This window comes from Hippocampus guttulatus, chromosome 3 (genome assembly GCF_054856545.1).
Source record: "Hippocampus guttulatus isolate MCC_2025c chromosome 3, RoL_Hgut_1.0, whole genome shotgun sequence".
In the NCBI taxonomy this organism is placed as follows: Eukaryota; Metazoa; Chordata; class Actinopteri; order Syngnathiformes; family Syngnathidae; genus Hippocampus; species Hippocampus guttulatus.
Window position 1 is genome coordinate 15,568,564 of NC_141263.1, and position 14,020 is coordinate 15,582,583.

At 39.8% G+C, this 14,020-nt stretch overlaps 1 protein-coding gene across 3 annotated transcripts in view; it reads left to right on the plus strand.

Moving 5' to 3' along the window:
- The window catches only part of furina (furin (paired basic amino acid cleaving enzyme) a), a 63,069-nt gene that overhangs the window by 38,037 nt on the left and 11,012 nt on the right, over nt 1-14,020 (plus strand). For all 3 annotated transcript variants that reach the window (XM_086107044.1, XM_086107045.1, XM_086107042.1), the window contains exons 4-8: nt 1,373-1,468; nt 2,414-2,542; nt 2,696-2,772; nt 8,260-8,348; nt 12,647-12,819. In XM_086107044.1, the coding sequence (XP_085963170.1) occupies nt 1,373-1,468; nt 2,414-2,542; nt 2,696-2,772; nt 8,260-8,348; nt 12,647-12,819 (564 nt within the window). The remainder of the gene's footprint in view (nt 1-1,372; nt 1,469-2,413; nt 2,543-2,695; nt 2,773-8,259; nt 8,349-12,646; nt 12,820-14,020) is intronic.

Sequence of the window (14,020 nt, forward strand, 5' to 3'; positions counted from 1 at the left end):
AGTAAACCTCTGTGCAATTAAAACTAACTAATTCATTAATACATGAGATGATGGTATCACTGAATTAACCGCACATCAGTGTAGAAGGTTTCATCTACTGTAGTGATTTTTCATTTTCTGCACAACACAATTTTTCTTGTAAAATGCAGGTTTATTTTCACTGAAAACATCCCAATACGTTTAACTCTTTGAAACATTGCTTGCAGCAGACTGGCCTACTGTAGGTTGTTATAAGGGATGGGCAGATACTGATACCCATACTAGTATTGGTGTCGGGGCCAATACTGTTTGAACTCATACTCATACCCTAGGGATTTTTGTCTTAAGTGTATGTGGGTACCAGCATGTTTAAAATATGCAAACAGTGATTATACATAGGGCGGCCCGGTAGTCCAGTGGTTAGCACGTCGACTTCACAGTGCAGAGGTACCGGGTTCAATTCCAGCTCCGGCCTCCCTGTGTGGAGTTTGCATGTTCTCCCCGGGCCTGCGTGGGTTTTCTCCGGGTACTCCGGTTTCCTCCCACGTTCCAAAAACATGCATGGCAGGCTGATTGAACACGCTAAATTGTCCCTAGGTGTGAGTGTGAGTGTGCATGGTTGTTCGTCTCTGTGTGCCCTACGATTGGCTGGCAACCGGTTCAGGGTGTCCCCCGCCTACTGCCCGAAGACGGCTGGGATAGGCTCCAGCACCCCCCGCGACCCTAGTGAGGATTAAGCGGTTCGGAAAATGAATGAATGAATGATTATACATATTTGAGACAAAGATTACAGCAGTTACACCTATTTAATTAAATTATTCGCAAACACAACAGAAGAGAGTATGCCAGAGAGAGGCAGGCGAACCATCAGAAAGTCAACAGCGTGACGACACACCGATCACAGAGCCAACAGCGTGACAAGACACAACGGAAGGTGATGGGCGGGGCTGCAAAGATGCGCAGCCAATCAGCTCACGGGATAAATCCACTCGCGCTATCATCGGTCAACGTCGCGTCGGGAACCAATCATGCGTGCAGTCATGTACAAAACCTCTGAGTCATTCGTCATTTTTTTTTTCTGAATACAGTACTTTGGGGGGAGGGGAAACGTGATGTACTGAAGCTGCGATAAATGAAGCACGATATATTGAGGGATCACTGTATTGTGCTTTTGTTTTCAATATCGTGATTTTTTATACAGACCTCAAGCAGAGCTTGTTTTTTATATTGCCCACTTCCCTTCAATGTCGTCATAATTATCATATTGTGAAATTCATGTCGTGATATTGTATCGTGATGTTTGGATAGTACAACAGGTACATCCTTCTTTTCCTTGATGCTATTGTTGACCGACATCTCACTGTCATTTTTGTCTGCTCACTTCTGTGTTTAGGTAACCTGGGCAGAGCAACAGGTGGTCAAACAGAGGAAAAAACGAGATATCTACGCAGAACCTTTTGATCCGAAATTCAAGTACCAGTGGTACTTGGTGAGTTTCACTTGTACTAAACTCGGATTCAGTAAAACTGTATGAATGTGTATTTTCTGTGTTTTTGAATTTGTCACTGCACACCAGTTGAGCTTTTTATTCACTCAAATGCCAACAATTGAACATCGAAAAGTGATTGTTCCCGTCATTGAAAAATGTAATCCTGTGTGAATCTATTAGGATGCACTTTTACAGTGAAAACAAAGAAGCTTCTGTATGATCTTAGTGCTTTTTAAATGCGAGTCCTTAAATCCGCATATCAGTAGCTCAAGTAGAAGTGCAACAATTGACAATGAATCAATTATGAAAGTGATAATTTTTTTGATAATCGATTCATCGTTTGGATTCGTTTGTGCATTTTCTGCACTGTCAATTTGAAAAAAATAATAATAAAATTATTTTTCCAAGAAAAATACTATGACATTATTGAATCCAAATTTTCAGGGTGTCTGACACCAGTTTTTATCGGTCCCGGTCAGCATTGTCACATCTTACCACTAAATTCCCTTGATGGTGTTCGTGCCAATGGCATGACTGCACTTACAATGCCTGCCATCTGCACTGAGTGGTAGATCAGACACGATATTTGTAGCTATCTGTGACTTAAAGGATAGCTTTGAAGCGGATGAAAGCCGCAGCTTTGAAAAGGTCAGATTGAATGTCAACAGCAAATCAAACGGCATACAAAATGATTTGTGAGCCATTGTCAAAGTCTCCAGTGTTTTGGTCCGCATTAATGACAAAGCCCATTTGTTGTACTGGCACTTAATGACAGAATAACATGCTTGCCTTATTGCTTTCCTTGCTATTTTCCTCTCACCAAAAAGTATTTCCGCTCATGTTTCTGTGAATGAACCTTTGAAAAGTGCCATTTTGCCGCTTTTTGCTGTGTCACAATGAAGTAGAATCAAGAGATGGTCAATAATTATTTTTCTCCATCCTCAGTACAACACCAACCACCATGACTTGAATGCCAAAGCTGCTTGGCAGTTGGGTTACACAGGTAAAGGAGTGGTGGTGTCCATTCTGGATGATGGAATAGAAAAGAACCATCCAGACCTCAGTCAGAACTATGTAAGTATATATCCTCACTGTCCTAAAAAAACAAAACAACAACAACAACAACAAAAAAACATTGCTCCACTTATTGAAACATTTTGAATCATATTCATTTTTGAAACATAAATAGCCTTGAATAGTCTGCACGCTTGGCATGTTATGTCACAGGACCCAGATGCCAGCTATGATGTGAATGATGGCGACCCAGACCCTCAGCCAAGATATACACAGCTTAATGATAACAGGTATGTGCAACCAAATCAACATGGGGGAGACCGAACGAGAAGCCTGTTTTTCATTGCTCATTGTAGCGAAATGCATTTTCCTTTGCATTCTTCAGTCGAGCTAAACAATTCTGGTAGTCTTTCATATTTTCCTGTGGCTAGTCATTCCTCAAAGCATGTCCAATTGAAGGCGCCAAGATATTTTTAACTTTTTACGCCTCACACGTTCCGAAAATGCGCATTTGCTCCCTGTAATGAGCCCAGTGCTCATTTCCATAATTGTAGTGACCTTTTTTTCTCTCTCTGCAGCTACGACGTTAATACCGTATAGCTTGCATAAGAAGAGTAAATATGCCCTCGGATAAAAGAAGTGTGTGAAGAAAACGGATTTGTTGAAGTGGCCTCTGCAAGGTGGCATTAGAGGTTGTTGCAGCGATGTCTTGCAGAGAATTGATTGAATTTAGTCATCAGAATTAATGAAAGCGAGCCAATCCTTTGGCTCTGAATGAACCCACTTACAGTCCATCCTCTGTACAACTTGCGACTCGCCCTTGCCCGAGGTAATTTCATTTTTGCTTGAAATGATGGCAATAGGCAAGATAGTGCTCAAACATGTCACGTCTTTGCAAACAGAAGGCCTCAACTTGAAAATAAAACACCAAAAGAGGATCTTTGGTTGTATTTAGTCAATGTGTTTTAAATAACACAATTTCAGCCATTTTTCCAAATTCACTGCCAGCTGCTTTAAAGCATTTCTGACGGATATTTTGAGACTGACGGAATATTGGGTTCTGTGACAATATAAACACTTGTCTGTGTTTTGGGTCTGTATGCATATGGGCTGTGTCTGCTGTTCAGTAAATATAGGCAAAAATAGTGAAAGAGACACACATTTGCCTCTTAAAGCATTTTTACACTTCTTTTTGTCAATATAATTGTTGATGGGAACTGGAAACGATTCCCCATCTGTCGTTGTCACAATCCAAAACACTGGATCTCGGAAAAATGTGGGTGAGCCTCGCGCTGAAGGAGCCGCATACTTTGACATTCCTGCCAAGGCAGACTTAAGTACCTCTTATGGCTTAAAGTGGCCCACAGCCCAGCTAAGACACTTACTATTGATGTTTCTCACTTGCGGCATCACTGCTTAACCTTGGCTCATCTCAGGCCTTATCTCTTGCCACCCAGCTTCCCTATGCCTTCCCCGTGGCAAGACCAAACGCAAGACACCATGTTTGTGGTGCGTTCATTTCTCTTGCCTTACAGTGGGCCGATGCAGATGCAAGTGTAAACAACCAGTGGGCAGGAAAACTGTGCAAGTTTGCGTTAGACTGAACGTGTCTGTTCCCCTTGCAGAAAGGCCAACTGTTCACCTCCATAAAGCGGTCTTTCTTTCCCAACATATGGGCTGCATTGAGGATTGCTCGGGAGTGTGTGACCATTCACCCTCTTGTTTATGTTTCTTTTGCGTCGCGTCAGGGTGGTTTACAAACGTGCATTTTCTGAATTTATTTAAGTATTCCTCAACTACTTGGCTCATCTCTTCCGTGATTTGACTGCAGAGGTTGTCAATGTGATTTAAAAGAACGATATTCATTATTCATGTTTTATTACCATGCAGAGTTCTTCTTGATGAATCTAATCAAAAAATGTTGTGATTTTCCAAATTCAGACGTGCAGTGCATGTCATATGTATCCTTAATTGACCCTATACCGGCTCTCTAATGTTCCCACAGCCTGATAAACATCAAGACCCATTGGTTTAAAAAAAAAAAAAGATTTTCACATAGCCTAAATAGCCTGCAGGATTTTTTGAATAAGTTGGTGTTGGATTTAGAAATATGTATGATGAGCTCTCTGCGGGAAATAGAGACAAGACATGACAAGTTTAAACACAAATGCCGACAAGCGCCGTTGAGACAAAAATAGAGCCATGCCAGCAGCTATCCCAACATCGTTCAATGTTGCATTTACTAACCTTGAAAAATCAACCACCTGTTTGCCTGCAACTGCTTGTAAGTACAGGTTTCATTTCAGAAAAAAAAGTGCATTTCGTTAATACAGCAGCGGTGAAGCCAGTCACAAGCCCATACGTATTGGCACCCATCACGTCCATCCTCGTTAACTCGCTGCTCATAGAGCTTTTACTGTGCTTGAAAGTGAGCATAAAATATGATGCGTGGGTGAAACATTCCGAGAAAGATGATGTCATGAAAGTTGGTGAAATTGGTGTTTGTGTTCAGTTCCATTTTTTCCATGAGGAAGCCTTTGCTGAAGTCGGTCTTTGAGCATGTCGGTCGACAGGATTTTGAGGATAGCAGCAAAAAACACTTCTGAGCAAGGTGACTTGTCACTCCCTCTGAGGAGTTTGGATTAATAAGGGTTATTTTAAGAGTTAGTACAAGACTAGGGTCTAGTACACTCAAATGCTACTTGTCTTTATTGACAAAATACATGTCAGCGTCATTTTATAGTCAAGTAAAAATGTGTGAGATTTTGCTGGCCTTCTGGTGTTTTTTCATTTTGATATTTAATCACAGCAAATAACTTTTTGAAAAGCTTTTTTCAATAACACAGATTTTTGCTTTTTTTTCAAACTTGCCTTAATTTATATCACAATAAAAACAATGGAGTAGTCTTAGTGTTAAACTGGAAACCGGCAATCCAACATTTTATGAATGTTGCTGAATGTTGTGGAGCCCAACGGGTGACCAAATTATCGTCCAGCACTTCTGACATGTTCTCTTACAACTGCACATTTGTCTGCAAACAATGTCTTTTCTCAGTAGTTTATCTACAACCAGTTTTGAATATATTTGGATGACAGGAGCCTTTCCCAAGCAAATCTGCGGATTGTGCAGTCATGATGGTCTTGCCAGTTGCGGAGATGAAGACTGCGATGTGATACAAGTTTGTATCACTAATTCGACCTTGCCATGGGCTTCTTGCTATCATCAAAACATGATTTCTGTGTTAGTCGCAATCTCTTAATGAATGCCACTTTTTCAGTTGAATACGCATTCATCACCCAATGCAAAAGATGAAAAAAGAGCTCCTGTACAGATTTGACAAATCGCAGATTTCTATATTTTGGCGGCCTGTATTTGTGGTATACAAGCACACCGGAATGGCTTGCTAAAATTTCGCTGGTTGTTTTCATATAAGTAGCTCATTCATTTATGGTTATCTGACTACATCCCGCTACAGATATCAGTTGTGTCACTTCACTGTGAGTTTTGTGACATTCTTTGCAGCTAATGCTCCACAAGATAGAAATGATCAAAAACGTATTTTGCAAAACTAACATTGTGAAGATTCTGCAGACAAATGCAAATCATGTTTCACAGCTGACCCTGTTGGTATGTTAAATGCTGATTATTACATGAACATCTTTTAAATTTTGTTTGCTAAATGTAAACTTCATTCTTGAGCATTGTCTTATTAATTCTAATTAAACATGAAAATATGTTGTCGTCAAAATGAAGGAGTTAAAAAAAAAAGAATCAAAATAAATATCTAACTTGGCTTTGTTGTATGTAACTCTTGCATCAATTACCACAAAATAAGGGCACACCTTTGAATAAAAGGGACACTATTATTAATAGGCATTTCAACTTTAAAAATATCAGGAACAAAACACTGGACAAAAATAATTCAGAGCCGCTGTAGCAGATTTGCTTCCTTTTTAACAGTCATCTGAGCATAATTGAGACGCATTGCCATGCAGATTTTGCTTTGGCTGTGCCATATCTTATTGAATTAGGAAATTATGAAATGTTCCCATGTGTCCCTCCGCAATGTGCTCACATACCCCGAAGGTACACAGATATAGACAACAACTAAAGATGTGATATTTATTCATTTTTTAAATCAAACATGTTATAAATGTATCCGTACCAAAGGAGGACCTGAAACGCTTTATGTGAAACGTGCCTTCATTGAAGCTTGGTACTAAGAAAGTGCCCTTGTGGTTATCCTGAAATAAAAGAATGTGACTATGTGATGGGTTCCTTTGACAGATCAGTGGTGTTTTAATGTTGTGCATACTGGTACTGTATGCAAATCTGGAGAAAGTAGTTCTTGTCTTTTCTTAATCAGATTCCTAAACCAAGAAACGAATCTATCTCTCTGATAGCATTTGTATTCCATGAAACCATCTATCATGTCCATGTCTGTAATGAATGTGTCAAAAGCTGAGTTTGAAAAGGCTTGCTTGAATGGTTATCATTTATCTGCTTTTCATCAGCTACATCCCAAGCATGTATGCTGCACCACTGCAGCAGTGCCCCGGCAGAATGGATTTCAGGAAGTGCTTAAGATAAAATATTCTGAGAAATTGCCAAGATGATGTGTGTAGGTTTACTTTGGTCTTTTTATTTATTTTTTTAATTTGGTGCTTTGTGTGTGTTACCATCCTGCATTCCTCCCGCTATGTAGCAAAAGTAATTGCCTGTGACTGAAAATGGCAGACATCCGCTCCCTTAGCTCGCATAATACAAATAAAACATTCAAATAGTCTAAAATAAAGTTAGGGTTTGTGATCATTTTAACCTGAAATGCTGCAATATTTATGATTTGTGTGTCAAGTCATCAAGTTGGCCTAATGTGTCTGGATGACATTTTGCTTGTACAGTAGTTTCCCTTTTGTCCTGCTTGATTTGGCACATCGACTTGGTCTTTCTGTTTTGGGCTGATTAAACGGCAACAGGCGTCTGTGATATTTTGAAGGGCATTTGGAATATGTGTGCATCTGGCCGTCAAAGGGAATGCACCTGACTGGAATGTGCTGATCAGCCAGTCTGTTGGACCTCGGAACATTGCAGGGCCTCGAGCGAAATATATCACAACAGAGGCTTGGGAATAATGAAGGACGCGGTGTGTTAAAATGGGAAAAGGTATTCACAGAAATCCATCTCACATGCGCAGGAGATGTTTTTATTCTGCCTTTGACCGATTTTGTGCTCGCACACGCTCCAAGGTTAACATTTCTGGTGGGTTGTAAATGTATAGTGCAGGCAGTCAGTGGTTTAATGTTTTCGTCTTGTTGTTTTTTTTGAAAAATAGGAATATAGGTTTGTTTGAAGAAATCAAAGCCAAGAATTTTTCCTCATACGTTTGTTTTGTCTCAGTGTACCCCTTTTGCCATATTTCTTAAATGGCGCATACTCTCACAAGCAACATTATTAGCTGAGTGCATTACTTGGCCCTATAAATCTCCCAAACAAGCAAGTAATCACTCAATCAAAACTTTATTGATAGAGCATTTTTCATACACCCTCTCTAAGATCACACACACGCACAAAACTAAACTTACAAGCATATAGACATAATGCTGGGTTCGGATCACGAGAGGAAACACAACCACCAGGGCTGCACCAAGGTGCGGGAGGAATACTCATGCACATTGTACAATAAAATGCTATAATTTTAGATGAAATGTGAAAATATATATATATATTTTTAAACGTCTTTTCTTCTTCTCAACCCAATTTTTTTTTTTTTTTTTAGGCATGGAACACGCTGTGCAGGAGAGGTAGCGGCAGTAGCCAACAATGGCATCTGTGGAGTTGGTGTGGCTTACAATGCCAAGATTGGAGGTATGTTCTGTGGAGCCAGTCGTCAGCACTTGGTTGTGATAAACTTGAGCAAGTACTGACCACCTTGTTTGATGAACATAATGGTTTCAGCGGACTAATGATTACAGTGGCCGACAGGGGCAAGCGCTCCGCAAACACAGGGGGGTCTGCCAAAAAAAAAAAAAAAAAAAAGAATCACATGCAAATAAAAAAACACACACAACTGCAAAACAATAACGCTGGAAGTAAAAAAAAAAAAATAATGCCGCAAACGGCCAAATGCTGCAAACACAGGATTGACGTAAACAAAAAAGAAACACATAACTGCAGAAATGCACAAACACAAGCAAGAAATGCTGCAATCACAGTAACAAAGTGGAAGCAAGCATTACAATCCACAAAACAAATGCAAAAAAAAGCTGCGGAAATCCAATAATCAAAAACGATGGCAAGAAAAAAATTATGCAAGTTCACGCCACTAAATGGAAGTTTGCCAGGCCACTAGGGGGCACTGCAGGACCAATGTTCTTTTTGGGGGAGGGTTGTTTTGTTTTGGGTGTTTTTTGGCATTTGTTTTGGAGTGTTTAATGTTTGTTTCCACTTTGTTGCTGTGATTGCAGCATTTCTCTAGTTTGTGTTTGGATTTTGTTTGCATTTATGTGCTTATGATTTTTGTTTGCAGCGGGTTTGCCCCTGTCGGCCACCGTAGATTATCATAATTTTGTGTAAATATTACCTCGATGAATGGATCCAAATCAAAATCAGATGATTCAATTCTTGGTTGAACTGCTTTATGTGGAATTGAATATAACCTATCAAAGCCTTGTTTTGTCAACCAAAATGAATATTCATGAAATTAACTTTGCATCTATTGTTAAACTGTTGTAAAAGCTGAAACATAACTCAAGGCTTACCTGGCATTTCCCCTAAAGTTCATTTTTACAAATGATTTTAATATAATTGAGTGCATTGTTGTATTAAATGTTTCCTTTTTTTTGTTTGTTTGCTGTGAAGACTGAAGCATTGTCTTCTACGTTCACAGCTATTGTGATGTATCGTCAAATGTTTTCGACTCCCAGCCGCTGTAGGCAAAATGTCAACGATGATATTCTATCCTGAGTTATTCAGCAATTCCCCACAGCTAGTTTGCATATATTTTAATGACACTGGGTCATCAAATAGTGGAAATATTGTACAGATGTCTGATCTAAAACAAAATCTGAAATAATTGTCACTTGATGTGAACAGACATGGCAGTGCCGCCGTTGTCTCTAACTCATAACAGAAGGACTTTGGAGAGTTCTAACTAACAACAGAAGGGCTTTGGTTTTTTTGATGCCACATCACAGACTGGGGTGACGTCTAGTCAACAGAAAACACATTTATACAAAGTTGCTAATGCTCTGCTCTGATGTCTACAACACAACCACGACGAGAACATGGCCCGGCTGCTTGAAACGGGCGCTATAATTGATGCATGCACTGGTGGTGAGTGGTGCCAGACACAAAGACACAAACATGTAGTCATTGCTTTTATCAATGATTACAATTTTTCTGTGGATTTCATGTTAGTTTAATTTCTCTTCTGACAATCTTATTCCGTCATTAGTTTGAAACAATTTCTTCCTATTCATAGCCGGTTAGTTAGGTGGCGTAAAAGTTACATGATGCTAAAATGGGTCGGTGGCATGATCATTCATCTTAAGTAGCAGCAGTTCACTGTTGTCTGGAAATGAATTTCAGACTGTTAACTTGGTTTTACATAAATTTGTAAGATGCATAAAGCGGCAGCGACTTTTCATATGCATTGGTTCGAAATAGGTTTTTGTAGCCTTCTTCAGTGTTATTTTCCTTCTACCTGATTTCTTGATAGGATGTCTCCCCACCGACCTTTTTTCCTTTTTCAGCGTAAATCAAAAATAGAACCATGTTAAGATAGTCAGCCGCCTCTAATGCATGTGTTTATAGGATATCTTCAATTGTAGCTTACAGGCGTTGCTTATATGCCCGTCCGTGCTTGTTCTGTCATTTCATCTCTGCTGATCTGTCCTGCATGCCACTTTCAGCCGTCATGTCAAATTTGGACCTTTCACTGAAGAACGACATCCAGCTCATCTTTATGATCATTCTAGGTGCCTTGCGGGAATATCACATACACTCTCATGAAGATAAAAAGGTGCGCTGTGTGTGGTCTCATAAGTGGAGGAGCCTTCACAAGTGTATCAGCTGCGAAGTCGTGTTTTGAACAGCTGAGTTAGGATTAGTTGAAACAAAACGCATACATGTACGTGTTCACTTTTGCCAGCCATTTAACCTCCCAGACTCTTAAGTCAAATGAGAGAAACTACAGTCTCAGCGGTCTTCTATCCCCTCTTAACTTTCAAAGTTGTTCTTGGCACTGAAGAATGCATTCCTAGCTCAATAAAAATGTTTCACAATAAACCCATTTTTAGAATCTAACATATTATTGCCAAGTTTGGGGTCCAAGTATGAAATTTGTCCTGGCACAGGCTACAGTGGCATGCCACGCATTCACTGAACATTAAACTGATGAAGGCATACACTGTCCAAAAAGCTTTAAAGTCTAATAATAGACAAATAATGTTCCCCAGAAAGAACATTTTCAAAAGCTGGAATAGTAATTTGACATAATTTCTTCAAAATAGTGCGTAGACACGCGTACATGAAACCGCAATGGCTTATTTCTGACATTTTTGGGGGTCTGGGGATACTTTGAAGCTACTTTGTGCATTCTAAAACATTTGCACAGAAGTTGACACGACCACAGAAATGCTTCAAAGTTCCGTTTGATGCTTCTGCAGTATGTGGTGGCCCTTGCTTCCTCGGAAGAGAGCAGCATTTTGTCAAGGAGAGAATATGCCAAATTTGTTTTGGAATTTTCTTGCATTTCCTACGACTAATAGTTAATTTGAAATATCACTGATACAAACAATAAGATGTAGGAGATGGATGTAAACATGGACATATAAGCATTTTGGAGACACGAGTCATTTTCTGCGTCCCTTATCTACAATCATTTGTTTGATCAATGCTTATTTGATCCATGTGCATTTCTGTCCGATTTACTTTCTGTAATTCTTATCAAAATGTTTTTGTGTCTCATTTATTCATGTTTCAGTTGAAGCACTTTCGTTTCGAAGTCCTCGTGATGAATCCTTTCATCTTTCTGTTCGAATATTCTGTATTAGAAATTGAGTTTCAGCTCCAATGCATCTTTTCTGAACTATTTTGAGCACAGCAGCAATGAATTTGTCCTTAGTGTTGATGGTGAGGCCATCTCAACATTAGGATCCACAAATCATCTGTTGCAAGCTGACAGCCTGCTCACACGGCACACACACCCAAAAGGCGCACAATGAACTGCACTCGAATTATGCAAATAAGCAACACCACAGTAGTAGGTCTGTGTGCCTTTGAGTTACACCTCCCCTAATAGAGGAAGTACAATGGAGTCATTGGGTTGCACAATCGAAACATAAAACACAACAAACTTAAACCACTGCTGCAGTGAAAAGGACATTACCTTCTCCAAACAGTGGATCTAAAGTCACCCCCCCCCCCCCATTCAAATGTCAAGTTTTTGGGATGTAAAAATCAAACCAAGACATTTCACTTTTTCCACCATGCATGTTATTTCAAACATAGTTTTTTTTTTTTTACAAGGATAATTAAACAACATGAGAATGTGGTTGCGCAAGTGCACACACCCGCTTATAACCTGGGAAGTGGCTGTGTTCAAGATCAACAAATCATTCAAACTCATTAAATGGGTATAGGCACACCCGTGCTACTATTTTACAGTCCCTCTAAAGTTGTGCTGTTCAAGTAGGCTTTTTTTTTGACTGTTTAAAGTCCCTTTTAAAGTTCCGTTATCCAAGTATGCTTTTCTTGACATTTTGTTTGCTATCTAGAAGAAGCATGAAGGTCGTGTCTTAACAAGGATCGTCCCAGCTTTTTTTGGGAACGTGTTGCAGCTATAAAATTCAAACTTAATGATTATTTGCTAAAATCAATCAAGTGTATTAGTTTTCACATTAAATGTAGTGTATTTAATTGAATATAAATTTAACATGATTAGCAAATCTTAATCTTCTGTCTCTTGTATATCTACAGTGTTTCGCTACAATCTTGTCATTGCAATTCAAATGATTTAATTAAAATAGCTCATTAGAATTATCTGTGCTGCGGAGCTCAGCCTTGCAGTGACATCCCATTACCTAAAATAATGTCCGTATACTCGAGCATAACAAAGTTCCAAAGTAAGCGTGTTGTACTTGTGTATGTTAACACGAATGCAGGTGTGCGCATGCTGGATGGTGAGGTGACAGACATGGTGGAGGCCCAGTCTCTCAGCCTGAACCCCCAACACATTCACATCTACAGCGCTAGCTGGGGCCCAGAGGACGATGGCAAAACTGTGGATGGGCCTGCGAAACTCGCCAAAGAGGCCTTTCTGCGTGGAGTTACTGAGGTGTGTATTTGTGGGTGGGTGAGTCGGTGCGGGGGTTGTCATTTGTCTGAGAGAAATAATATACTGCTTGTGTGTGGCTTCCTTTCAACGGTCTAATAGAACTGTTCAAGCATAAGAGGACAAAAGCGCAAGGAACAAAGCTGTATTTGACCCTGACAATTTATGAATGGAAGGGAATGTGCTCTGAAAGCCACCAGTCAGGAAAATTATGAAAATTAAATCTGAACTGAAGGAAATTAAATGTGGTTTGATGAGGAAATGTTGTATGAACATTTATTTTAAATTAATTGATTGAAGCTGTATTCCTTTTTACTTCAAAACTCTCATAGCAAGTACATGTTGACATAAAGGTGCCCTTGCATTAGCATTCTTTTTTTTCCCCCCACCGTTTTATGCATAACACGTCAAAATGAATCTGATTCAGTTTGTGGATTGGAAGCAATAGCTGATAAAAGCCAAGGCTTGCAAAACGCTCATATTTTTATTTGCCGCCGTTGTGATGTCGAATCGTGATGCATTATTTAAGCACGTACCCATTTTTGCGGTTGCTACATGCCCACTCAACTCGGGGAAAAAATGACAGCCGGTAAGAAGTTACAGCTTCTAAAACTTTGCATCAGCTGCCAGTCTCACAGGAGCAACAACTTGGCATTTCAGAACCAGCAGTGTGCTGTTTTTGGTGACATTTCATGAAGGATGACTTCCTAAACATTCACACGTGCTACAAGTACATCTGCTCGTTTTAAGTCACTCACACACACATCGAGTCCTCTTTTGGTGGCTGCTAGGTCATGCAGTGTCGCCATGTAGGTGACTTTAACCCCGAGGGAGGGAAGTAGGTGTCCTGCTCTTGGCAAACCTGATAAAAAGACATGAAACATTATTTAAAAAATGTGATAAAAGAACAAAAAAATGGGGGGGGGGGTCCAATTTGTTTTGTCTTCCTACCTGAAGCAACAAATCAAGACTTCAGATTTGCAGTTGGTCCTCTATGACTTGTAAACAGGCCTGTACTTGGTAGCCCCTCTTGTTTTACTGCATTGGATTGTTATGTGTAAAAAGAGATTGATAAGCCAACAACAGATCGCACCCGAGGCTCTCACATATGCACGCCATGCATAAATACAGTCAAGCAACTACCCACGGCCTCGTTATGAACTGTGGGATTCGAAGCATGTGCCATAAAACTGATTTGGGACTG